General features: G+C 44.4%; 1 protein-coding gene across 1 annotated transcript in view; it reads right to left on the bottom strand.

The window, feature by feature from the left end:
* The window catches only part of DNHD1 (dynein heavy chain domain 1), a 62,584-nt gene extending 37,454 nt beyond the window's left edge, over positions 1–25,130 (bottom strand). Inside the window, 13 exon segments of the mRNA XM_027563147.1 lie at positions 1,137–1,380; positions 1,471–1,736; positions 3,408–3,459; positions 3,605–3,742; positions 3,851–4,105; positions 11,706–11,862; positions 14,785–14,895; positions 14,976–15,179; positions 19,335–19,508; positions 23,331–24,144; positions 24,389–24,462; positions 24,666–24,735; positions 25,051–25,130. Coding sequence (XP_027418948.1) covers positions 1,137–1,380; positions 1,471–1,736; positions 3,408–3,459; positions 3,605–3,742; positions 3,851–4,105; positions 11,706–11,862; positions 14,785–14,895; positions 14,976–15,179; positions 19,335–19,508; positions 23,331–24,144; positions 24,389–24,452 — 2,479 coding nt within the window. The 5' untranslated portion in view covers positions 24,453–24,462; positions 24,666–24,735; positions 25,051–25,130.
* Between the last annotated feature and the right edge of the window lie 226 nt (positions 25,131–25,356).

Genomic DNA, 25,356 nt, shown 5'->3' with positions numbered 1-25,356 from the left:
AAATGCTATATAAACAGTTGTCGGTTCAAGTTTTGCTTTTTTGAGACTTTCTGGAATTATACCCACAGACATAGAACATACAGATATGGAGGGCCAACTGTCTGTTCTTTTACCATCAGCAGAATTTAAGGCTACAGCACAAGCCAAGATCAGTTAAAGAGAGTAACTTTTTATACATACAAATCGTGGTGTCGATTTTGACTGCTACATGTGGAGAGAGGGCACCCTTGATTCCTGAGGGTCTCAATAAAGAAACTGAATTCTTCTAGCCTAAGGAGCAAGCAAAGATTTTCCTCAGTCACATTTGGTCTGACTCCTTCCACACCATAAGAAGAGAAAATGTCAGGTGACAGAGACACCTTTCCTGAGAAGTGTGGGGGATGAGCTGGGCCAACACAGATGGAGAGGCCGTCCCCTGTAGTGGACAGCTGGCAAAGGGAAGGATGGGACCTGGGGCTTTGCGAGGCTCTACTAGTTCCTGCACCAAAGGTCTCTGGGGGACGCTGAAGGCCCAAAGGGCCATGTGGATACGGTACAGAAGGCGAAAGAGAGAAGGGAGGATAGGACTTCGCTGGTGATGCAGTGGTTAGGAAACCGCCAGCCAGTGCAGGGGACACAGGCTCCATCCCTGGATTCCACATGCCATGGGGCAACTGTACCCACGTGCCACAACCAGTGAGGACGCAACTACCAGGCTTCGCAGGTGGCTCAGTGGTTAAGCCTCCTGACAACCCAGGAGACAGGAGATGCAGGTTCGATCCCTGGCTCAGGAAGATCCCCTGGAGGAGGAAATGGCAACTCACTCCAGTATGCTTGCCTGGGAAACCCTGTGGACAGAGGAGGATGGCAGAATACAGTTCATAAGGGTCGCAAAGAGTCAGATATGACTTAGCAACTGAGCATACACGCACGCTGCAACTACTGAAGCCCACATGGCTAGAACCTGTGCTCCACGACAAGAGAAACCACTGCAGCGAGAAGCCCCTACTCGAGGGCCACCGTAACGCGAGAGTAGTCCCCATTCGCTGCAAGCAGAGAAAGGCCATGGCATGCAGCAACGAAGGCCCAGTGCAGCCACAAATATATAAATAAATAAAATTTTAAAAAGCCAAGAACGGAGGCTAAGCAGCACTCACCCATCTCCGCCCGTATGTTGCGGCAGCTCAGCAGCAACAGCCTGCCTCTTGTGATCAACTCCATGGGTATCCCGGAGACTTGGGCCTGCCAAGCGTTCAGGCGGGTCACCAGCATCACGTAGTTCTTAATAGGATAACCTCTCATAGACTCCAGCTTTTGACACCCCCAGGCTTGCAGGAACTCATAAACGCCTGTCATCCAGTGATAATCCCTGCAGAATTCCTGCACCTCCTGCAGCATGTCCTAGAGGCAGACAAGGGGTTTAGGGCAGAGGCGGGCGGCTGTGACAGGAACTGGTGGCCACCATCCCATTCCTTAAACCTCTGTCCTCACCTCCAGCAGGGCCTGTTGGACAGCCAGTGCCTGCTGGATTTGGGAGCTGTTGTCCAGGTCCTCTTGCAGCTGCTTATAATCAAGGGGTAAGTACTGGCCCCGAAGCCGGTGCCCATGGACCTCCAGGGCTTCAGTAACTGTGCGAGACTTCCAGGGCCACACCAATCCTATATTCGGGCCACAGAAGACGTCCACAGCATCGCTGGGCTGGCCCTGGAACTTGGGCATCATGAAGTCTGAGTCTGAGTAGTCTTCTTCATCTTCGTCTAGTGGGGGACATACCACGATTGTCCATGAGTGCCCTCCAGGGACCATATACAACCTCTCCCTCTACCCTGAGTGTGGACACACACATTACACACCTTACACATTCTCTATTCAAGAGTGAGTTTACACATACATCTATATCATAAGCATAGTGTCAGGGAATCTGTTAGGGTTTAGATGCAGACAGCAAAATTTACTCCAGCTAGCATATGCAGTGAAAGCATTAGTCGCTCAGTCGTGTCCAACTCTTTGCAACCCCACTGACTGTAGCCTGCCAGGCACCTTTGTCCATGGATTCTCCAGGCAAGAATAGTGGATTGGGTAGCCATTCCCTTCTCTAGGGGATCTACCCAATCCAGGGAAGCCCAGTATAAGTAGCTCAGTATAAGCCCAGTATAAGCAATTCTTTTATAAAATTACATGAGTTGTGAATGACTGCAAGAACTGAAAAACAAAACCACTCTAGGCCATGTGTCCAGGGATTAGTGCTGCCTGGCAAATTGGGATGTCATCGCCATACCACCAGCTACATAAACACATGATCATAAATGATTACGAGCCCCACCAGCAGAACAGATGGCATGCGTCCTGCCTCTCTCCCCTACTTACCTCAATTCTGAACTGAAGTCACATATAGCTCTAAATAACCTATGACTCCCAGCCTCGAGGAGGTCTGAGAAACGCAGTCTCAGAAATGCAGAACAGAGGAGGAGGTGCGGAAGGAAGCTGAGCAAGCCAGTCCTCAGCACCTGTCTTAAGGAATATCCTTGAACCCAGCCTTCGCCTTAATTCTTGGGTTTCCCTGGTGGCTCAGAGGTTAAAGCATCTGCCTGCAATGCGGGAGACCTGGGTTCGATCCCTGGGTCAGGAAGATCCCCTGGAGAAGGAAATGGCAACCCACTCCAGTATTCTTGCCTAGAGAATCTCATGGACAGAGGAACCTGGTGGGCTACAGTCCACAGGGTAACAAAGAGTCAGACACGCCTTAATTCTTAGAAACTGGTTAATTGCCAACTTCGGTATTTAAGATTTGCACAAAAAGGGAGAAGAGGCATCAAAATGTTCATAAATTAGATTCATACAGCAAACACGTAAACACCACGGTGCCCCCTCCCAAGGGCCCGTCCTCAGATCTCTTCCCTTCCCCATCAGGACTCACTTTCTAGAACTAACCCAGTTTCATGGTTTTAAACACCATCTATTTTCTCTGGAATTTGTGTCTAACTCAGATCTCTCCCTGAATTCCAATCCCATTTAAACAACTGCAGAGTCCACACCTCTACCTAGATGCCTACCTTGCACCTCAAACTTTTAACAGCCGCAAATGGGCTCTGACCTCCACCCAGTCCCCTCCAAATTGCTCCTCATGCAGTCTTCCAACTTCAGTAAACAGGAACTCCATTCTTCCAGGTTGTCCAATCAAAAACTTTGAAGTTATCTTTGACTCTCTTCTCTCACATACAAAGCACCCACCCATCACAAAATCCCATTGGCACACTCACGAGGAGCAAAACATGCCTCTACCCTCCTACCCCGCAACACATGTTCAGACCCAGGTTAGAGCTGCTCCATCCATGTCCAGTGCCTGACTCTATGGCCATGAGGACACTGCATGTGCCCTTCTCCCTCCTTCCACCCTTCCTCCCCACTGCCTAGGGCTCCTTAAATACCTTCAATATACAGGGACTCCCAGAAGGCCTTCAGGTCTGTAGACTGCATTACCTTCATGCCAAGGTGCAAAGAAGGGGCAGAAAGAGCAAACAATGAGGGTTCAGACCAGGCTGAGGGCTTCTGATTCTAGATAATAGGAACAGGGTATTCCCTGTAGGGAATTCCTCCAGCCAGCCCCCTGCCCAAGCCATAATACCTTCAGGGCAGACGCCTTCGTAGACCTTAGGCCCACAGTTAAAATCTGGATCATATTTTCAATACAGGGCTCATGAGACAGCTGACCACGACTGTCAAAGACCAGCTGTGCTGAGAGTAAAGGTTTCTGCCTTGGGGCCTGTAAAGAAAGGTCAGGAGAGGTTGTGGGGCCAGAGGGCAGTATTGCTCCCCACCAGTCGGCCCCTGACTGCCTGCCCACCTTCCCCCATGCTATCCACCACCTCACTTGCAGGATGTTGGCCACAAAAGAGGTTATCTCCTCCTCTATGATGGACACGAGGTTCTGGCAGATCATATAGTCTACCAAGCGGGCCAGCTGTCCCATCTGCAGCAACCAGGCCTCCGCCTGCTTCAGCCTCTGCTCCAGCTGCTCGCACTGCACCTTCTGAAGGTACACGGAGGTCTGGTCTGTCCTGATCCTCTTGCAGTTTTTCAGCCGCTTCTGCAGGCCCTGTTGCATGTGGTATGTATCCTCGTGGATCTGTCAGGAGAGTGGAAAGTTCACTGGAGAAAGGGGGATGGAGACCAAACTGGCCACCCACTGGTCTGTTGCAAAGCTCTTGGGTCTCAGAGTCTAAAACCTTGACCCTAGATATGCAGATGGAGGGCTGCTTCTTAGTAGAGATTGGCCCTGGAAATCTTTAAGTGACCAGAGAAGATGTGAAATGGAGAACATATATTGAGAGGCTACAATAAGTTGATTTGATAGGCCAGGCCTGTCTGCCAAATGCTCCCAGTGAAGTGAGAGTTGCTCAGTTTTGCAATTCTCTAAGCCAGAGTGGGTAGCTGTTCCCTTCTCCAGGGGTTCTTCCCAAACCAGGGATTGAACCCAGGTCTTCTGCATTGCAGGTGGATTCTTTACCATCTGAGCCACCAGGGAAGCCCAAGAATACTGGAGTGGGTAACTTATCCCTTCTCAAGCGGATCTTCCCAACTCAGGAATCAAACCAGGGTCTCCTCCAATGCCCCCGGCGGGGAACTCAAATAGAAAGTTTGTGCGTGTGTAAATAGAGAGATTTGCCGTGCATAGATTAGACAAAGAAAAAAAAAAGATATTCAACAAATAAGGCTCAGTAATTATTCCAGGTTATGGTGTCCAGTCACTAGGCCTGGGTGATATGGCATGCTGACCAGCATAACATAGCCTTCTGTGAGAGCAGAAGCTCTCTGTGGCTACTGACATAGACTTTCTAGTGGGGGACGGGAAATGTGGGATAAAAGCCTGGGAGCTTCTTTGTAGGTTCATCTCACAGCTGGGAAGTTCCTCAGCCTACAAGAGTGCTGATAGTTGCCACCTCTCTGGCCTGTCCTGATGAGGAACAGCGGGGAGACACCAGGAAGGTATGTTTGGCCAGATGGACCCTTTTGTCCCTGTGCTCTCCTATCCTTTTTGATGATCAACAGAGCTTGTGGTGAGAACTATGAGGTAGCTATGAATTGAATTCTGCTCACCCTGAGCTCAGATCCTAGTCTTCTGAGACCCAGACACAAGGCAGTTAAAACCTAAGCTAGGCATGTCGTATACAAACTTGCCCTGGATACTTGGCGAGGTGTCCTCTTCCATGCTCTAGCAATGCCCTCAACATCCAGTGGTTCCTATACCATAATCCTTAGTCCAGTGCACCATTATCAATTCATGTGACTCGTCCACCACACTGTAAATTCTCCAAGGAATTTACTCCTTATTTGCTTCTGTCACACTTAACCCTAACTGCTTAACACAGAGTCTGGCATGGTTAGTTCCATTGTAAATGTTTATAAAAATAAGGTATCATCTCACATTGTAAGAGGACTTACCGGTGACACCAAGGATAAAACCATGAACAACAAGGTCCTACTGTATAGCACAGGCAACTATATTCAATATCCTGGGATAAACTATAATGGAAAATAATATTTTAAAAAGAATGTATATATATATATATGTGTGTGTGTGTGTGTAAAATAGAGTCACTTTGCTGTACAGCAGAGATTGGCACAACATTGTGAATCAACTATACATCAATAAAAATTAAATAAATAATAAAAATAGAGGGAAAATGGAGATTCTAAAAAAAACACTAACAACAACAATAATTACTACAATAGAGTATAATCTATTTAAAACCTTACCACTAGGGACATTATATCAATGCAAAGAAATAGAAGAAAACAATAGAATGGGAAGGACTAAAGATCTCTTCAAAAAAACTAGAAATACCAAAGGAATATTTCATGCAAAGATGGGCTCAATAAAGGACTGAAACGTATGGACCTAATGCAAGCAGAAGATATTGAGAAGAGGTGGCAAGAATACACAGAAGAACTGTACAAAAAAGATCTTCATGACCCAGATAACCATGATGATGTGATCACTCACCTAGAGCCAGACGTCCTGGAATGTGAAGTCAAGTGGGCCTTAGGAAGCATCACTATGCGAAAAGCTAGTGTAGGTGATGGAATTCCAGTTGAGCTATTTCAAATCCTAAAAGATGATTCTGTGAAAGTGCTGCACTCAATATGCCAGCAAATTTGGAAAACTCAGCAGTGGCCACAGGACTGGAAAAGGTCAGTTTTCATTCCAATCCCAAAGAAAAGCAATGCCAAAGAATGCTCAAACTACTACACAATTGCACTCATCTCACACGCTAGTAAAGTAATGCTCAAAATTCTCCAAGCCAGGCTTCAATAGTATGTGAACCATGAACATCCAGATGTTCAAGCTGGTTTTAGGAAAGGCAGAGGAACCAGAGATCAAATTGCCAACATCTGTTATATCATCGAAAAAGCAAGAGAGTTCCAGAAAAAAAATCTACTTCTGCTTTATTGACTATGCCAAAGCCTTTGACTGTGGATCACAACAAACTGTGGAAAATTCTTCAAGAGATGGGAATACCAGACCACCTTACTTGCCTCCTGAGAAATCTGTATGCAGGTCAAAAAGCAACAGTTAGGACTGGACATGGAACAACAGACTGGTTCCAAATCGGGAAAGAAGTACATCAAGGCTGCATATTTTCATCCTGATTATTTAACTTATGCACAGAGTACATCATGTGAAATGCCAGGCTGGATGAAACACAAGTTGTAATCAAGATTTCTGGGAGAAATATCAATAACCTGAGATATGCAGATATGCAGAAATATCAATAACCTCAGATATGACACCACCCTTATGGCAGAAAGCGAAGAACTAAAGAGCCTCTTGATGAAAGTGAAAAAGGAGAGTGGAAAAGTTGGCTTAAAAATCAACATTCAGAAAACTAAGATCATGGCATCTGATTCGATCACTTCATGGCAAATAGATGGGGAAACAATGAAAACAGTGACAGACTTTATTTTTAGGGGCTCCAAAATCACTGCAGATGGTGACTTACAGCCATGAAATTAAAAGACACTTGCTCTTTGGAAAGAAGAGCTATGATCAATCCAGACAGAATATTAAAAAGCAGAGACATTACTTTGCCAATGAAGGCCTGTCTAGTCAAAGCCATGGTTTTTCCAGTAGTCATGTATGGATGTGAGAGTTGGACCATTAAAGAAAGCTGAGCACCGAAGAATTGACGCTTTTGAACTGTGGTGTTGGAGAAGACTCTTGAGAGTCCTTTGGACTCCAAGGAGATCAAACCAGTCAATCCTAAAGGAAATCAGTCCTGAATATTCATTGGAAGGACTGATGCTGAAACTGAAACTCTAATACTTTGACCACTTGATACGAAGAACTGACTCACTAGAAAAGACCCTGATGCAGAGAAAGATTGAAGGCAGAAAGAGAAGGGGATGACAGAGGATGAGATGGTTGGATGGCATCACTGACTTGATGGACATAAGTTTGTGTAAGCTCCGGGAATTGGTGATGGACAGGGAAGCCTGGTGTGCTACAGTCCATGGGGTCTCAAAGAGTCAGACACAACTGAGTGACGGAACTGAACTGAGGGGCATTATCTTTAAAGTTCTAAGGAGATTCCTAATGGGGCTTCTCTGATAGCTCAGTTGGTAAAGAAACATTGTAAATCAACTATACTTCAAAAAAAATAAATAATAAAAATAGAGAGAAAATGGAGATTCTTATTAAAAAAAACAAAGTAACAACAATAATAACTACAACAGAACATAATCAGCATACATTTTAAAAACCTTACCATTAGGGGCAATATCTTTAAAGTTCTAAAAAGATTTTAAAAACCTAGAATTCCATATCTAGCCATAGTATCATTGAAGTTTGAAGATGAATAAAGACATTTTTAGATATACAAAGACTCTAAAAATTTACCATCCACAGATTCTCTCTGGAAAAAAAGGAGTATATTTCTGACAGAAGAAAATGAATACAAGAAGATAAAGTGGTCTACAAGAAGTTGCAATGAGAAAAAAAAAATTGTGAAATATATTGTTAATTCTAAATGAGAAGCTATAAAACAAAAATATTTGTAACAATGTAGGACTAAAATTCCAGGAGATATCAGAAAAAGCATAATGAGAAGGGTGAAAGGTAGGAAGAGGAGATAAAGAAAATTAGAAGAATACCAAGATTTTATTCTGCTTGGGAGAAAGATATAGATAGAAACTCGGCATTTATTCAGTCAACAAACATTCACTGAGCACCAACTGTATGTCATACACTACAATAAGTAATAGAAACATACTAGTTAATGAAACAGATAAAAATTCCTACCATCTTGTTGGAGTACATACAATAAACATAATAAATAATATACAATAAACATATAAATAGTAAATTTATATTGTATGAAAAAATTATGAGAGCTGTGAAAAAAAAAACAACAGGAAACAAGGAATCAGGAGTGCTGGTTAGGGGACTTCCCTGGAGGTCCAGTGATTAACAATCTGCCTTACAATTCAGGGACGCAGGCTCGAGCCCTGGTCAAGGAAGTAAGATCTCACATGCCAAGGAACAGTTAAGCCCACACCTCAACTACTGAAGGAGGGAAGGAGGAAGAAAGGAAGGAAATGGGTTTATACCAGTAATGCAAAGGTGGTCTAACACTGACAATTCACCACATTAACAGACTCAAGGAGAAAAATTACATGATCATCTAAATAGAAGAAGAAGAAAAAAAAAATCACTGGACAAAATTCAACACCCATTCATGAAAAAAACCTCTTAACAAACTAGGAGTTGATGGAAACTTCTTTAAAAATTGATGAGTATCTAAAACACTCACATATAACATCATTATTTGTTTCTAATCTATCTGAGTTATTCAATAATGCTACATTTTAATGGACAGCAGCATGCTTTTATTCAGCACAGATTATAAGCTTGGTTCTGTAACAGTTCAGTTGCCAGCTGTGATGGTCACTGATTCTGCCTTACTGCCCTTGCACCCCACCTTTGGGGTGACTGCCAACAGGGACTGGTTCCATTCCACTCCACACAGCAGCACAGGAAGTGGCAAGTGTTGCATTTGCTTGTCCTTTCATTTTTTCAATGGTGATTTTTAAAAAGTTAATTTTAATATAGACACGTTTTTTATGGCTTTTAATTTTTCTGTTTTAAGAAACCCTGGGATGATAAAAATATTATCTCATGTTACCTTCTGAAAGCTTTTTAAATTTTCTTTTTGCACTTACTGTGTCTTTTACCCACCATGAACTAATTTTTGTATATTGTATAGCAACTATCACAAAACAGCAATGTTTTAAAATATCATTTATAATAGCAACAAAAAGTGTCTAGTATCTAGCAATAAATCTAATGAACACAAATATATTCAAGACCTCTACAGGAAACCTGCAAAATCTTGTCAAAAGTAATTAAAGAAATAAAAATAAATCAATAGATCTATGTCATTGATTAGGAAACTAAATATTGTTAGGATATCAATTCTCCCCCAAATTGATCTATAGATTTAAAGCAAGTGAATAAAAAAAAATTCCAGTAAGGTATTTTGTGGAAATTAACAAGCTGATCTGAAAATGTATATAGAAATTAAAAGAACTAAGAAACCTAGGGAAATCTTGAATAACAAAAAGCTGTAGGTCTTACAATACCAGATATTAAGACTTATTATTAAGCTACAATAATTAAAATAGACAAATAGATTAATGGAGCAGAAGAGAGTCCAGAAACAGGCCCACACATACACAATCATCTGATTTAAGAAAAAGACACCACTGTAATTTAGTAGGGAAAGGACAGTCTTTTCCATAAATGAGAACAATGAAACTTGACTCTTACCTCACACCATACAGAAAAATTAATTTGAAATAGATCATACAACTAAATGTAAATGATAAGGTAATAAAATTTCTAGAAGAAAATATAGGCGAATACAGGATAGGACACTAACCAAAAAATAATCATAAAATGAGCTTCAAGAAAATAAGAATGTGTGCTCATCAAAAGACACTATTAAAACATTAAAAAGGCAAACCACAGACTGGGATAAATGTCCACAATATTTATATATTTGATACCAGGCTTATATGCAGAATATATAAAAGAACTCCTACAAATTAATAGACAACCCAATCAAAACTGAACAAGAGTTAAATACATCACAGAAAAGAGTACCAAAATGGCCAATAAACATTTGAAAGGATGCTCAACATCACTGGTGATCATAGAAACACAAACTAAAACCGTACACTCACCAATATGGTTAAAATTAAAAACCTCAACACTCTCAAGTGCTGATGAGCTCACAGGACAACTAGAAGTCTGATGGGAATATAAACTGGAACAACTACTCTAGAAACCTGTTTGGCACTGTTAAACATACCTAAACCCTATTCTAGCAATTCCACTCCTGGAATATATACCCCAAAGAAATGAGGGTTTAAGTCTATCAAAAAACATACAAACTTCATAAGATTATCCACAATAGTAAAAAACTGGAACTAACACAAATATCCATCAACAGGAGAATTAACAAATAAATTGTGGCTGCTGCTAAATTGCTTCAGTCGTGTCCGACTCTGTGCGACCCCGAGGCAGCCCACCAGGCTTCCCCGTCCCTGGGATTCTCCAGGCAAGAACACTGGAGTGGGTTGCTATTTCCTTCTCCAATGCATGAAAGTGAAAAGTGAAAGTGAAGTCGCTCAGTCGTGATGCCATGGACTGCAGCCCACCAGGCTTCTCTGTCCATGCGATTTTCCAGGCAAGAGTACTGGAGTGGGGTGCCATTGCCTTCTCCGGAAATTGTGGCACATTTGTATAGTAAAAGACTACACAGCAATACAAAAGAGTGAACTGCTACCACCTATGGTGCTATGGATAAATCTCACTAACATAATGTGAACTGAAAAAAAAAAGCCAGACAAAAAAAGAGTAAATGAAATTTCAAATCAGACAAAACTAATCTATGGTGACAGAGGTCATAACAGTGGTTACCTTTGTGGAGGCACTGATGAGAAAGTACCAGGGAACTTGCTGAGGTTCTATAGACATTATATATCTTGATCTGCCGGTAGTTATTATATGGGTGTATACATAAGGAAGGGTTTCCCCAATGGCTCAGCAGTACAGAATCCACCTGTTATGCACGAGATGTGGGTTCAATCCCTGGGTCAGGAAGATCCCCTGGAGTAGGAAATGTTAACCTCCTTCAGTATTCTTGCCTAGAAAATCCCCTGGACAGAGGAGCCTGGTGGGCTACAGTTCATAAGAGTCGCAAAGGGTCGGACATGACGGAGAGACTGAGCACGCACGCACAGGGGGCATGTACCGCAGACGTAAAGTAGGCACAAGAAGGAAGGACTCCATGACTGGATGCTTCTATCAGCCACGGTGACCTATCAAAAGTTCGAGAGGTTCCGAGATAAGCCCAGAAACACATAAGATCAGGATCCCAACTTTCAAATTCTCTACTGCTCCTGGCACAAATGACTGAAAATCAGACATTGTTATGTTCCTTCTCGACTCTGCTCAAGCCTTTAGGAAAAGATTGACTCTAAGCCTCTGCCTATTTGTTACTAATCCATCCACCTAGAGTACAGGCTGCTGTTGGTAAACAGGACAAAGACTCTGAGCCCACTGCAGAGTCCAGAACACACTGGGAAGCTTAAGCCAAGAGATAGCTGAAACCTTGGCGTGTTCAGCTTGGAGAAAAATCTCACCATAAATGGGAGCCTCTTACCAGATGAAGGATGGATGTGCAGAGACGCAGGCAGCGATAGAGCAGCCGCAGAGCCTTGTGGTTCTCCTTGGCTAGAGCCCGCCTCAGGTCCAGCAGCTCGTAGCACTGATCTGCTTCATGGGGGAGCCAGGACACAGAGTGCAGCTCCTGCAGAAGTCTGGAATCAAGGGTTAAACTGGTCAGAGCTGGCGACTCTGCCCTCCTTCCTTGGACTCTTTTGACGTATTCCTAGCCCAGCTCACCCCAGAATGAACAAAGGTTTAGAGACAGCATAATGTTCCCAGTGACCGACAGTGACAGCCTCCTCTTGAGGGTTCTTTGGAAGAGTTTAAGCCCAGGGCGTTCCTGACTGTGGAATTCTTTGGCAAAGGTTTGGGGTATGCACAAATGTTTACACTGGGTAACCCTTTCTGCCAGGAAAGAAGGTCAAAGAGATCCTAGGGTCTGACTTAGAAGGAGAGACTGCAGAGGCTTCTTCCTTGGAATAAGGAAAGCCGCAGGTCTTTACAGTCTAGACGGACAGGCAGGTTTTATAATCAGAGGTGAAGAAACTCCATCTTCTCTATGGGCTGACCATCCCTGAAGAAACCCACTTCTGTTATTTATTCCCCCCACAACCACCCTGAAAAATCTACATCTCAAAATATCCTTGAAAAAATGGACTCCCTGATAAACAGAGGATGATCATATGGGTACCATTTACTCAGTTCCTACTGAGGCATTGAACATGGTACTTTATATTCATCATCTCATTTAATTCTCACTGCTGGTTCGTTGAGTAAAGAAAGTGAAAGTAAGTTAAAGTGAAAGTTACTCAGTAATGTCCGACTCTTTGCAACCCCATAGACTATAGTCCATGGAATTCTCCAGACCAGAATACTGGAGTGGATAGCCTTTCCCTTCTCCAGGGAATCTTCCCAACCTAGGGATGGAACCCAGGTCTGCCTCATTGCAGGCAGATTCTTTACCAGCTGAGCCACAAGGGAAGCCCAAGAATACTGGAGTGGGTAGTCTATCCCTTCTCTAGCAGATCTTCTTGACCCAGGAATAGAACCAGGGTCTCCTGCATTGCAGGCAAATTCTTTACCAACTGAGCTATCAGGGAAGCCGTCAAGTACAGAATCCGCCTGCAAAGCAGAAGACTTGGGAGAGGCTGGTTTGATCCCTGGGTCAGGAAGCTCCCCTGGAGAAGGAAATGGAAACTTAATCTAGTATTCTTGCCTGGAAAATCCCATGGACAGAGGAGCCTGGCAGGCTACAGTCCAAAGGGTTGCAAAGAGTTGGTTATGACTGTGATTTTTTTTTTTTTAAACAGCTGTGGAAACAGTGTCAGACTTTATTTTTTTGGGCTCCAAAATCACTGCAGATGGTGATTGCAGCCATGAAATTAAAAGACACTTACTCCTTGGAAGGAAAGTTATGACGAACCTAGTCAGCATATTCAAAAGCAGAGACATTACTTTGCCAGCAAAAGTCGTCTAGTCAAAGCTATGGTTTTTCCAGTGGTCATGTATGGATGTGAAAGTTGGACTGTGAAGAAAACTGAACGCTGAAGAAATGATGCTTTTGAACTGTGGTGTTGGAGAAGACTCTTGAGAGTCCCTTGGACTGCAAGGAGATCCAACCAGTCCATTCTAAAGGAGATCGGTCCTGGGTGTTCATTGGAAGGACTGATGCTAAAGCTGAAACTCCAATACTTTGGCCACCTCATGCAAAGAGTTGACTCATTGGAAAAGACTCTGATGCTTGGAGGGATTGGGGGCAGGAGGAAAATGGGACAACAGAGGATGAGATGGCTGGATGGCATCACCGACTCAATGGGCATGAGTTTGAGTGAACTCCAGGAGTTGGTGATGGACAGGGAGGCCTGGCGTGCTGCAGTTGATGGGGTTGCAAAGAGTCAGACATGACTGATCGACTAAACTGAACTGAACTGAACTGAGTAGCAAAAATCTTTTGTTTTCAGATCAGGAAACTGGGGCTCAAAGAGTAAGGTCTCTTGCTAGTGTTTAGGACTTAAATTTGGATCTGTGCATCCAATTATGCCATGATGATTAAGCTAGACTGGAGAAAATCTAGAGCTGAGGTTGTGAACTGGTAGCACATGGGCCAAATTCAGAATGAAAGAGTTTTTGTATGTACCACTAAGAGTTGGCCAGCACAGTGTTTTAATAAAACTTTTTGGTGTTTTAATAAAAATTAAAAGATAACCAGATAAAATTAAGAGATTTTACAACAAAATGTGGATTCCTAGGTCATCCTGAAAAAATAACGTGGCTGACGTGCTGGATCCATATTCCTAATGGTAAGAATCAGTTGGAACTGAGTAGTGACTGTCCTCTTCAGGTGCAATCCCCAAGCTGACTGCAGTGCCATGGTCCCTAATGTCTTGAAAGCAGCCCACTGTGTTTCTTTCACAGCTCTTCCTTGGGCCCTGCAGGCATCTGAGCTTGCAACTCCTATCACAGAAGATAACTGCAATGGTTGAGGAGTTGTGCAGACAAAGTAAGCAAGAACTGAAAACGGGAGAAACTTTTTCTTAAAAAAAAAAAAAAAAGAATTCAAGTAATACCATGGTAAGAGCAGAGTTTCAAATACCTACATTACATCCTCAGATTTGATATTTAATAACTGGACAATCTGGAGAAAGTTGATACAAAAATTTATTAATACATGGATATGTTCAGAATATATTTTTCAGAGGAAAAAACTGGTTACATAACAATTATGTAAAGTATGATTGCATTTGTATATATGATGGGAAAAAAGACTGTAAGAATATGTGACAAAATGTCATGGTTATCTGTAGATGGTGACACTGAAGAGTTTTTCATTTGTGCTCTTTTTGTATTTTCCAAATCTTCTAAAATGATCATGTATATTACTGCTTATAAAATACTTTTCAGAAGTTCACTGCAGGGACTTCCCTGGTGGTCCAGCGGCTAAGAACTCTGTGTTCCTAATGCAGTGGGGTTAGATTCAATCCCTGGTAGGGAACTAGATCAACTAAGACCCAGCACAGACAAATAAATAAATACTTTTTTAAAAAGTCTATAGAAGTTGTGACTTGAAGACTCACCTGCTGACATGGAGCAGCCCAGCTCCAAAGTGGGGGACAGCCAGGAGCAGGTGTTTCTCCAGGAAAGACCGATGCTGGTGCAGCCTCTGCAACTTCACACCCTTCTTCCAGCTACAAACCAGAGGGAAGTGACAGTGTACCGTGGCTCTTTGTGATGCCTCTTCCCAAACCCCATAGCCACCATCACCCACCTGGCTAAGGCCTTGCGTAAGAGGCAATACTTGAAGAATGGAATAAGCTGGAGCTGTTGCCAGAGGACAGAGTGGTGGTGCCAGGTACCCAGTGTCATCGCCTCACTGCCCTCCACGGGATGTATGTGCAGGATCCCAAAGGGAGAGAAGATGTAGTGCTCGGGATTCACCTTGTTGGCTGGCACCACCATCAGGCTGTAAGGCCTTTGAACCAGAGCACGGATCAGTGAGGGCCTTGGGAACTTGTGCAGACTCCAGGGAGGGACAAAAGAAGGGCAGAAAGGGGAAACCAGGAGGCAGAAAGGAAGGTGGAAGACAGTGGGAAGAGGGGAAAGAGAGCAGAATTTTCTTCAAGCCAGAAAGATGTGATATTAAGAAGAAAAAGGAAGCCAAAAACAGGTGGGAAGAAAGAAAAAGGCTACTAGCCAGTTCCAAGAAGTTCATATCTCCAGATGCAGAGAACTTACATCCCATGAAATCTAAGATGTTATCAATTGTAAGCTGCAGCATTCTTTTATGAAACGCTAAAAGAAAAAATGCTATCAATATGATATGCCACCAATTTGTAAGGTGCATGACAATTTCAGAAATGTTGAAATGTGAAAAAAATGTACATCTTAGAAATGATAAAATATGTATATCCTACACGCTGAAATAACATGCAGAGATAATCAGGGAAGGCTGTTTGGAGTAACTGAGGACCGGGGGAAAGCAAGGGTAACTAGAACACTAGACACAGGCCAATAAAGCAGAAAACTGCCATCTAGTGAACCAGATAAATTCCTCCAGAGCCATCTTTTAATCCCAGTAACTTGTCTTATTTCAGGAAAATGCTCCCATATCCCACATTAAATACACTCTATATGTAAGTATATAACATATAAATTATATGCTATATCTAGTTGAAGTAAACTAGTTGCCATAATGCCATGCTTGGGCACATTTAATAAAGCATTTATTAATTTTTATCCTGTGGTTTTCTTTTCATAACTTGGAGTCAGTAATATTTTTAAGCACTAAAAGTATTTTTAGCCTTTTAAAAGCTGTGTGTCCCAAGTCCAATGCATATAATGCCTAAAAGGTAAAACCGACCTCCTCTCTCTCTCTGTCTCCCATCACTCCCCCCATATATTATTAAGCAAATGACTCAAGGGCATATATTTGGATATCAGAATAAACTCAGTAAGTCAAACCATATAAAAACTTTATTTCATTTTTGACAAAGTGACTAGATCTTCTCAAGTATACTATTATCCCCAAATTACAGATGAGAAAACTGAACAAAAAGAAGACATAAGTTTGCACAAGGCAGTTAAGGAAAGAATTTTTGTTGTTTAGCTGCTAAGTTATGTCCAACTCTTTTGTGACACCATGAACTCTAGCCCATCAAGCTCCGCTGTCAATGGGATTTCCCAGGCAAGACTACTGGAGTGGTTTGCTATTTCCTTCTCCAGGGTATCTTCCCCACCCAGGGATTGAACCTGCTCTCCTGCATTGGCAGGCAGACTCTTTACCACTGGGCCACCAGGGAAGCCCAGGATTTAAAAACCAAATCTATCTGACTGAAGCCCCCCTCTCCTAACCGCTGGATTACGCAGCATCCCACAGGATAGCTACCTATCCTAACTGAGGCCTGACTTCCCAAGGGGATGCTCCTTCCCCTGTGGCCTTCTTAATGGAAGCTATTCTTCCTGCACAGGGCAGGAGTCAGGGAGAGCTGAGCAAAGACCCTAAGGAAGTGAAGGAATATAGTCTTCCCTAAGTATAAATCAAAATCTAGGACAGGGGGTTCCCTGGTGGCCTAGAGATTAGGATTTCTGGCTTTCACTGCTGTGGCCCAGGTTCAATCCCTGCCTGGGAACTGAGATCCTTGCAAGTGTGGCAATCTAGGACAAATATAAGAAAATTTTGATAATTGCAAACACACTGAAAGAAAACCTCAAAGTGAAACAAAAAATGCCAGGTTTCCACTTTTACTGAAGGTGCACTAGCAATATGGACCAACACTCCCCTTGAGAACAGCTATAAAAACTGGGCAAAGTATCTAGATAAAACGTGAAAATCATTAAGAGAACTCACAAGTTAAATCCCCTGGGCTTCCAGAGGGGACTCTGGTTATAACACAGGTTGAACCAGAAAACACCTCCCTCCTTGGTGTGGGCCCCCAGCTCTTTTGTTTTAAAACCAAATCTGCTTTAAACCCACTTCTGCTCTTTACTATTCTGAGTCTGATGAAAGGTCAGATCTTCTCTATCTTTCCGGAGCATATAGTAAAACTGACACACCATTGCTCTACTGGAATCTCTGTTTGGAGAAAAGCAGCAACAAGTGCAAAACTCACTTCACTGTGTTTCTTTTTGGGCAGATGCGGGCCCTGTAATTATTCACTGCTTTTTTAGTTCTCTTGCTCATGGTTTCTTGTTTCTCTCTGTGCCTAATTATCTTTGAATATGTTGCTTCTCTGATTATGACTGAGCTGATAGTTGAAAGCCCTAAGCTTGTCATTTTCTTTCTATAGGCTCTCCACCATTGTCAACAGGGCTCCCATCCCACATTGCTACCATTACTGTCACTACAGCTGGACAGTTAAGTGTAGCAGCCACTAGGTGTCAGTAGGTAGTTCATCATCTTCAACTACAGCGACAATTCAGTCAGTTGTGATGTCACCACAGGTCATGGATTACTAGCCTGCTATTTCCCATTAGCAAAAAGCCTAGTACTGTCCAAGGCCAAGGACATTACCAAATCAATATCAGAAACCCATATTTGAGGATTGTTTCCGGAGACCACTCATGATGCCAAGTACTATATCAGAGTCCAGTCAGGAAAACAGAAATTGCATTCAGCATTTCAACAAAGTGAACTCCATAAAGAAACTGTGTTTCAGAAAAGGTGTCAGAGGACACCTGAAAAGCAAAAAGGGAAAACTAAGGTAGAGCAGAGACAATAACTACAGGAAATGGATGCCAGCCCTGAGATTAGAGGAACAAAGGAAAGAGGTTTGGGTTCTCAGAAGCCATGGGTTTGGAGGAGGGGCTTGTAGTACAGGGACTTGGATTTCTAAGGAATGCCACCTGGCTGCTACTAGTAAATAAGGAGTTCAGAGGAGGAGTTCGGAGGAGGGGTCTTGGAGAGCTATGATTCGGAACTCTGATGGGAAGGCGCTACCCCTTGGTTTGGCATTGATCCCTCTTGCAGTGCCAGGATCAGGAAGAGGCTGCTTCAGAAAGTGCCTGCTGCTGGCAGAGTGAACGACCATTTCTGGGGCAATGATATGAAGGAAAAGCAGAGGAAGGACAAAGTCCCTTCTCCTTTTATCCTGCTATCTGGTCTCGTTCTAGCACCCCCTGTTAATCAAACCTAATAGGAAGCTAGCTGAAAAAAGAGAAATGAAGTTTACAGAGTCCCAGCCCCAGCATTACAAAGCAAAGAGAGAAGAGCAGAACTAGAGCCAAGAGACAATTGCTTAATAACGAGCACAATGCTCTCAGTGAGCTCTTGTTAAATGAATTGATCAGTAAATCAGTGGATGGTACAGATCATTAGTCCCACTGAAGTTCAGGAGAAAGAGGTCAGTGTATGCAGGATATATAGATTCCTGGGAATAGATATCAGATACTGCTCAAGAGTATGGACTTTTGAGTTAAGACAGTGCCAGGTTTCAGTCTTGTTTCTACCACTTACTATGTGGTCTTGGACAAGTCACATAACCTGTCTATGCATCAGTCTACTCATTTCATATATGGAATAATAATGGCACCTAACTGGTAGGTGGGGATTAAATGACACAGGTATTAAAAAAAAAAAAGCTTGATTAATGGTAATTACTACTGATATTTCTGGGAAGAGAAGAGACTTGAATAGGCCTTTTAAAAATACTAAGATTTTGATCTAATGGAAGAAAATGAATGAATGACTCTCGAGTCATACGGAAGAAGACTTGTTTTCATAGCACAGAGATAAAACGAGGACCAAAAGGTAAAAGTTAAAGGAAAGTAGTCTAAGGAAAATGATGCCTTGTGAAACACAAAGATTTAAATGAACACCTGATTCTTGCACTGGAGTTAGAAGAATTCACCATCAAATTCCCTTCTGAGGTGATGACCAAATAAAGAAAACAGAGCAAAAAGTAGAAAAGAATGACTAACACGAAAAGCCATGAGAGCAAAGGGGAGCAAGAGGAAGTGAAGAGTGGAGAGAAGGCGGAGAAGGGAAGAAAGAGGGAACCCGGGAGACAGAAGAAATGAGAGGGGAGAGGAAAGACAGGAAAGTAGCAGGTCTGGAGAGGAGGGGAAGATAGTGTAGGGGGAAGTCAGGGAGTGGGAGGAGCAGGTCAGGGCTCTGGGCGTGGGCTCTCACGTAAAGTAACGGCTGGGAGCCACGTTGAGATAAAGGAAGTGGATCTTCTTCAGGTATCTCTCTGTCTTCATAACAGCCATTATCTGGCTACCCGGGAGGGAAATCTGTGGTAAGAAGCCAGTGCTTCTTTTTTGGTGGGTCTTCTCCTCAGGAACTTCCAAGTCCAGCTGAGACCTGTATGATACAAAGTCAGGAGAGAAGAGGCAGAGCAAAGCAGTCAGGTGGCCTCTGTCTGCCAGTGAACAAAGGAGCTAGATTAGGTGCCTGAGAGGGCCTGATGTGGCCTTGTTAGAGCCTGTCAACCATCTACACCCAAAGGTTTACATGCTAAGCAAATACAGCCCAGGCAGCTGCAGTCATTCAGATCTGTGTGTGAAGAACCCTTCCCTTTCTGATAAATGAGTAGTCGTTCTGATTGATTGTGATTACTATGACATCAGTGTTACGTAATACTCAGTAAAAGTCATGGGAATACTTTGTTGTCCCAACTCATCACCTTGCAAGTCCACAGTCTTAGATATCTCCTCTCTGGCAATGTTCCTAGCCTTCTAGATCTCTTATCTTTGTCCCCATTATACCTCCTTTCCAACTCTTCATGATCTCCATGCTTGGGGGTTCTTTCTTGCTCTTTCTCCATCATCACCCAAACTCCACCTTCACATCCATCTCTTCCCAGCTGGGATCCAACTATACATCCTTCAGCACCCTTAAGCCTGCACCAATACCATCAGTCTTCCTACCCTTCTACCATTCCAGCTGATAAAATTAAAATTAATTAAAATTAAATTAAAATTAATTATTAGAGAAGCCAAAAGTCAATTACCTGGACTAACAAATTTGGTTAGAGTAAACTCAGAGCACAAAAATAAAACAAACCAAAAACCCTCTGAATAATTCAGTTTAGACTTAATCAGTCCAAGTATATTCATGCCATTAATTAACCCAAATCTAGATCAACAGAACAAGTTACCCCAGGGCTACAATGCCATCCCTAAAGTCCACATCGGGACTTCCCTGGTGGTCTAGTGCTTGAGAATCCACCTGCCAATGCAGGGGACACGGGTTCAATCCTTGGTCCTGGAAGATTCCACATGCCGCAGAGCAGCTGTGCCCTCGCACCACAACTGCTGAGCCTGTGCTCTGCAACAAAAGAAGCCACCGCAACGAGAAGCCCTGGCACTATAACCAGGGAGTGGCCCCAGGTTTCCGCAACTAGAGAAATCCCATTGGCAGCAATGAAGACCCGGAACAGCCAAAAATAAATAAATTAATTAAATTAAGTGAAGTTCACATCAACAACAGGGTTTGTGATTTTGACATTAGATCAGGACATCTTAATGGTGTAACTGCACTAAAGTTTCATTTCCTTGATAATTAAAGCCCTACTTGTACTAAGCAGGTTCAGAAGATCTCAGAACAGAAATATTATCTCCTGTATAGACTCCTGGAGTCCATTCTCATCTGTGGGCTTGCTCTGCTTGATGTCTTAGTACAAGTCCTCAGGCAGCTACCCCTTGCAGTCTCCTTGACTGCTTTTGCAGGCTTCCACCTCCCCACTCCCACGCCCAGCCCTGCTGAGCTCCCAGTCCCCTTCTTTGCCTCTGTCCCTGCCCAGTAAAAACTGAGGCTCTCAGCCATGAAATAACTCCCTCAAGTTCAGTTGCCTTCCCACACATTTATCTGTACATATTTCCATTCTACTTTTGCCTCCAAATTTGAGTGGAAGGAGTGACCTTCTTCTCTCCAAGACTAATTCCTCCATTTGTGCTCTGGATCCCTTCTTCCCTCTTCATGATGTATTTTTAATCTCCTCTTCTTCCATTGTTAGCCTATACTTATTCATTCACTCTACAAATATTTATTGAGCACCAACTTCTCAAAGACTGTCTTGAGGGCTATAAACACCTCTCCATTTTTTGAAAGTCCTACTCAGACACCACTGTTCTTTCAATCTGCTGTCCTAATCACTCTCTTTCAAGCCAAGCTTCATGAAAGAATGAAACATGATTTCCACTTCTTCCCCTTCCATTCACTTCTGAATGCACTACAGTCTGCCTTCCTCATCAAGAAACTATACTGAAACTGCTCTCACCAACCTCTTCCTTGTTGCTAAATCCAGTGAATATTTTTTCAGATTTTTCTTAATTGTCTTGATAGAGTTTAACACTGACTACTCCCTCCTCTTTGAAACTTTCCACTTTATTTCACTTCCTGACCTTCAAGGTATTTTGTCAACCCAAATTTAAACCCAAACTCCTCTGATGTGCTTTCTCCTAATTCTGATGTGCATGCACACACACAAACACATACCCCTAGAGGAAGAGCCAGGGAAAAGGCAGTGTTCTTTGATTTTGTAGCATTTAACACAAATTGTAATGCTATTTTACTTAAATCAACTAATTTAACATCTATCTCCCTTAACTAAGCTGTAAAACCCCAGGGTGGAGAAGGAAATGGCAACCCACTCCAGTACTCTTGCCTGAAGAATCCCAGGGACAGAGGAACCTGGTGGGCTGCCATCTGTGGGGTCGCACAGAGTCAGACACAACTGAAGCCACTTAGCAGCAGCAGCAGCAGCAGCAAAACCCAAGGGAAGACATTGAATCTCTCTTATCCTCAGCATCTAGCAGTTCCTGATATATATTGTTTATTCAATAATACTTCTTGAACGTATGAATGCCTGGGAGGCCAGTCCTGGGGAATATGGTGAAATTAAGCCATATTAACTAGGCCTCAGAGGTTTACTGTCAGCTCCAAAAAGAGGACCAAGAACTTGACTTCTTGCCAGCATCTCAGCCCATTCTCACTCAATCTAGATTGCTCCCCTAGGAAAGGAGACTTATACTCAGGGCACAGGACAGATCATTGAAAAAAAAGCATCTGGTGGGGCAATTGAAGGCATACACAATGAAAGCACTGGCCACCTTCCATCAGGACTCCAAGAGCCTACCTATCTGCCCACTGTTAAGGCTCTAAGGCTTTAGGAAAAACTTGACCCAGCCATATATAGTGATATAGTGAAATCGCTCAGTCGTGTCCAACTCTTTGCGACCCCATGGACTGTAGCCTACCAGGCTCCTCTGTCTATGGGATTTTCCAGGCAATAGTCTTGGAGTATATTGCCGTTTCCTTTTCCAGGGGATCTTCCCAACCCAGGGATTGAACCCGGGTCTCCCTCATTGTAGACAGACGCTTTACCATCTGAGCCACCAGGGAAGTCTGACCCAGCCATAAACAGAGCTAAAATTGAGAACGCCAAGGTTGATTGAAGGTAAAACTAGCCTTCTTCCCAGACAGTGAATGTATGAATGCCTGCAAGCCAGTCCTAGAGAATATGAAACAGAAAACGGCTTGAGTTTCCAGAATGTGTCACAGAGAAGCTGGCCAGGGGACAGGGAGAAATTCCAAGACTAGAGTTAGAGAACTCTGAGAAGAGGGTGTCTCTGTAGGCATTCTGAAATCCTAAGAGAGCAGTTTAAGAGCCACACTGGGGAGAAAATCATCACCCCAAGGGCCAAGAGTACCTCACTCGTAGGGCAAAAGACTCTGGAAGGATCAGAATGAAAAGTCTTAGCTGGCAGTGCAGCCAACTCTAGTCTGCCTTGGAGCTGGTTTAGCTCCAAGACATGGGAGGGGGCCCCTCCCACATAGACGAGTGGGAGGGGCCCCCAGACAGGCACTCACCTAGGAGCATCTGGAGAAAGAGATCCAGATTGAGTATCCTGCAGTAGGTAGGCCTAGGGGCAAGATTCAGGGATTACGGAACAAGTGAGAAAAACAACTAAGTGCTACATGAGAAAGAACTCTAGAAACTCTTGGAAACTCAGGCTGTTTTCTGAAGCTTTGGCTTCCTGGAGGTTGCCTTGTGATTTTCATTAATTTCTGCATTTTCCTAAGGGGATTAACACTGAGACCACTGGGATTATTAGCAGACAGAAAGGAAGAGGTTTTTTTTCTTTCCTTGGCTCAAAGCCCTGGACTAGGTTCCTCACTTACTTAGTCTCTGTTCTTCCAACAGGCTCCTCCTCTGCGTTGTCAGTGTCCCTGCTTTCATACTGTACTGGGATGTCAGTCGCCAGTGCCAAGGGCAGAAGCCTGAGGCCATCTAGCCACTGGGTCTCTTCCATGGCCACTTCCGCACCGACAATACCCAGGCTGTGCTGTAGCTCGGGCAGGGTCAGTGGTCGCAGCCATGTGGCCAAATCGTCCTCGACTTGCTGCCCTTCCGACTGGGCCTGCACAAAAGGGCATGCTGGGCATGGGGTCCCATGATGGAACCTCTTCTTCTGGGGATAGCAGTCAACATGGGAGGTGCCCTCTAACAATGAGGTATCTCGGGGAAAGGCCTGGTCTATGGCATCCAGCAGATCCAAGTGGAGCTGGGCCTGAACCCAGGGTGCCCAGCAGTATAGCCGCTCTAGGAAAGGCAGCAAGTCAAGGCGGCCAACCAGCAGCGCTCGATATGGGGGCAGCAGACCCAGCACGGCGTGCAGGTAGTTCCACGCCGCAGGGCTGCCATCCTGTAGCACTTTCGAGAACAGGGTTTGGAGCTCAGCTACCAGGAGCTCCAGCACTGTGGGCTGCTCAGACCGAGTCACTGCCTTCAGAGACTGCCTCTTTTTTCTCTGACAGGTTTGGTGCTGCTCTGCTTTGTCCAGGACACCTACAGAGCGTGGAGATTCAAGGGCTTTAGATGATGCCTCTTCATCTGAGACCAAGAGGAGCCAGGCATTCAACTGTTGTCGAACTGCTCCTGCCCATTGCTCAGGATCCAACTGCCAGTTCCAGGCTCCTGGTTGATGGATCTCACCTGCTTGGTACAGCGCAAGAGAGGCAAGAGAAGGGGGCTTAGGCTCTGGGCAGTGTCAAGGGGACTGGGAGAACGGGGAAGGGAGGGACTTAGGACAGTGAGATGGATAGAGCTGCAGTTTCCTGAGACCCTCAACCAACCCTACAGCTTCCCCTTAAGACCGGTGAAAAGCAGGCCCAGGACAGAGGCAGGCCCCTCCCTGCACAGGAGTCCCTTTCCACTGCCCCCGACACCATCCCCTCACCTGGGCTATGGGGCACAGAAGGCAAGGGAAGGGAAGAGAGCGGGATGTGCTGGTGAGGTCTCATGGGGAAGTGCCTGTAGGAGAAACGGATGAACTTAGACTTGGGCTCAGGCTTGCTCTATTCACAGCCACCCCCACACAGAGACTGGCACGCACACGTATGATCACTGTAAGACTTGGATCTCCGGCACAGGCTCGCTCTATTCACAGCCACCCCCAAAACAGAGCCTGACACGCACACGTATGATCACTGGTAGAGGCAAAGTGGCTCACGCACCTAAAAGGGCTCACTCAGAGGACCTCAGAATAGCAGGGAACAGTCACTGGGACTGGAGCCTGGCGATCGCCTGAAGGAGAACAGGTCGTCACGGACAGGCAGCAAAGCCCGGTCCCGTTTGCCCTCCCGTGGACTAAGAGAACGTGTTGAGGATAGAAACCAGAGGAGAGGGTACAAAGGACTACTAAGCGGGATAGAGGCGGGGGAAGAGCGGAGACTGCTGGGCTGGGTGCGGGAGGAAGAGGAGGTGAAAGGGGAGAGGAAGGGAGGGGGTGTGGGAGAACGGGACACTCCGGGCGGGGTGGGGGTCAGTGGTGAGAATGTGTGTGTCTGTGTGTCTGGGAGCAGTGCTGCGAAAGGAAGGGATCCCCAGCAGCGGACTCACCCGCGGCCCCATCCCTCCCAACTGTTAGAACAGTTAGCACGTCGCCTGAGGCCCGAGCCTCCGGTGAGAGCCCATGCGGGGCCAGGAAGGGGCGGGGCCCTGGGGGAGGGGGCGGGCCCAGGCCAAATCTGCCCTCTGCTCGCAGGCCTTGGGAATAGGCAGTCTGGTTGGTTGGGTTTGGAAAAGAACGACTTGTTTGATTTGGGAAAGTAGCAATCCTGCTGGCGTCGCGAGCGGGTGTAGTCCATATTGCCTGTTTATCTATTACTGAGCCTGTAAGTTGCTACGGGCACCCACAACAGGGGT

This window comes from Bos indicus x Bos taurus, chromosome 15 (genome assembly GCF_003369695.1).
Source record: "Bos indicus x Bos taurus breed Angus x Brahman F1 hybrid chromosome 15, Bos_hybrid_MaternalHap_v2.0, whole genome shotgun sequence".
Lineage (NCBI taxonomy): Eukaryota > Metazoa > Chordata > Mammalia > Artiodactyla > Bovidae > Bos > Bos indicus x Bos taurus.
This window is presented reverse-complemented; position numbering and strand designations above follow the sequence as displayed.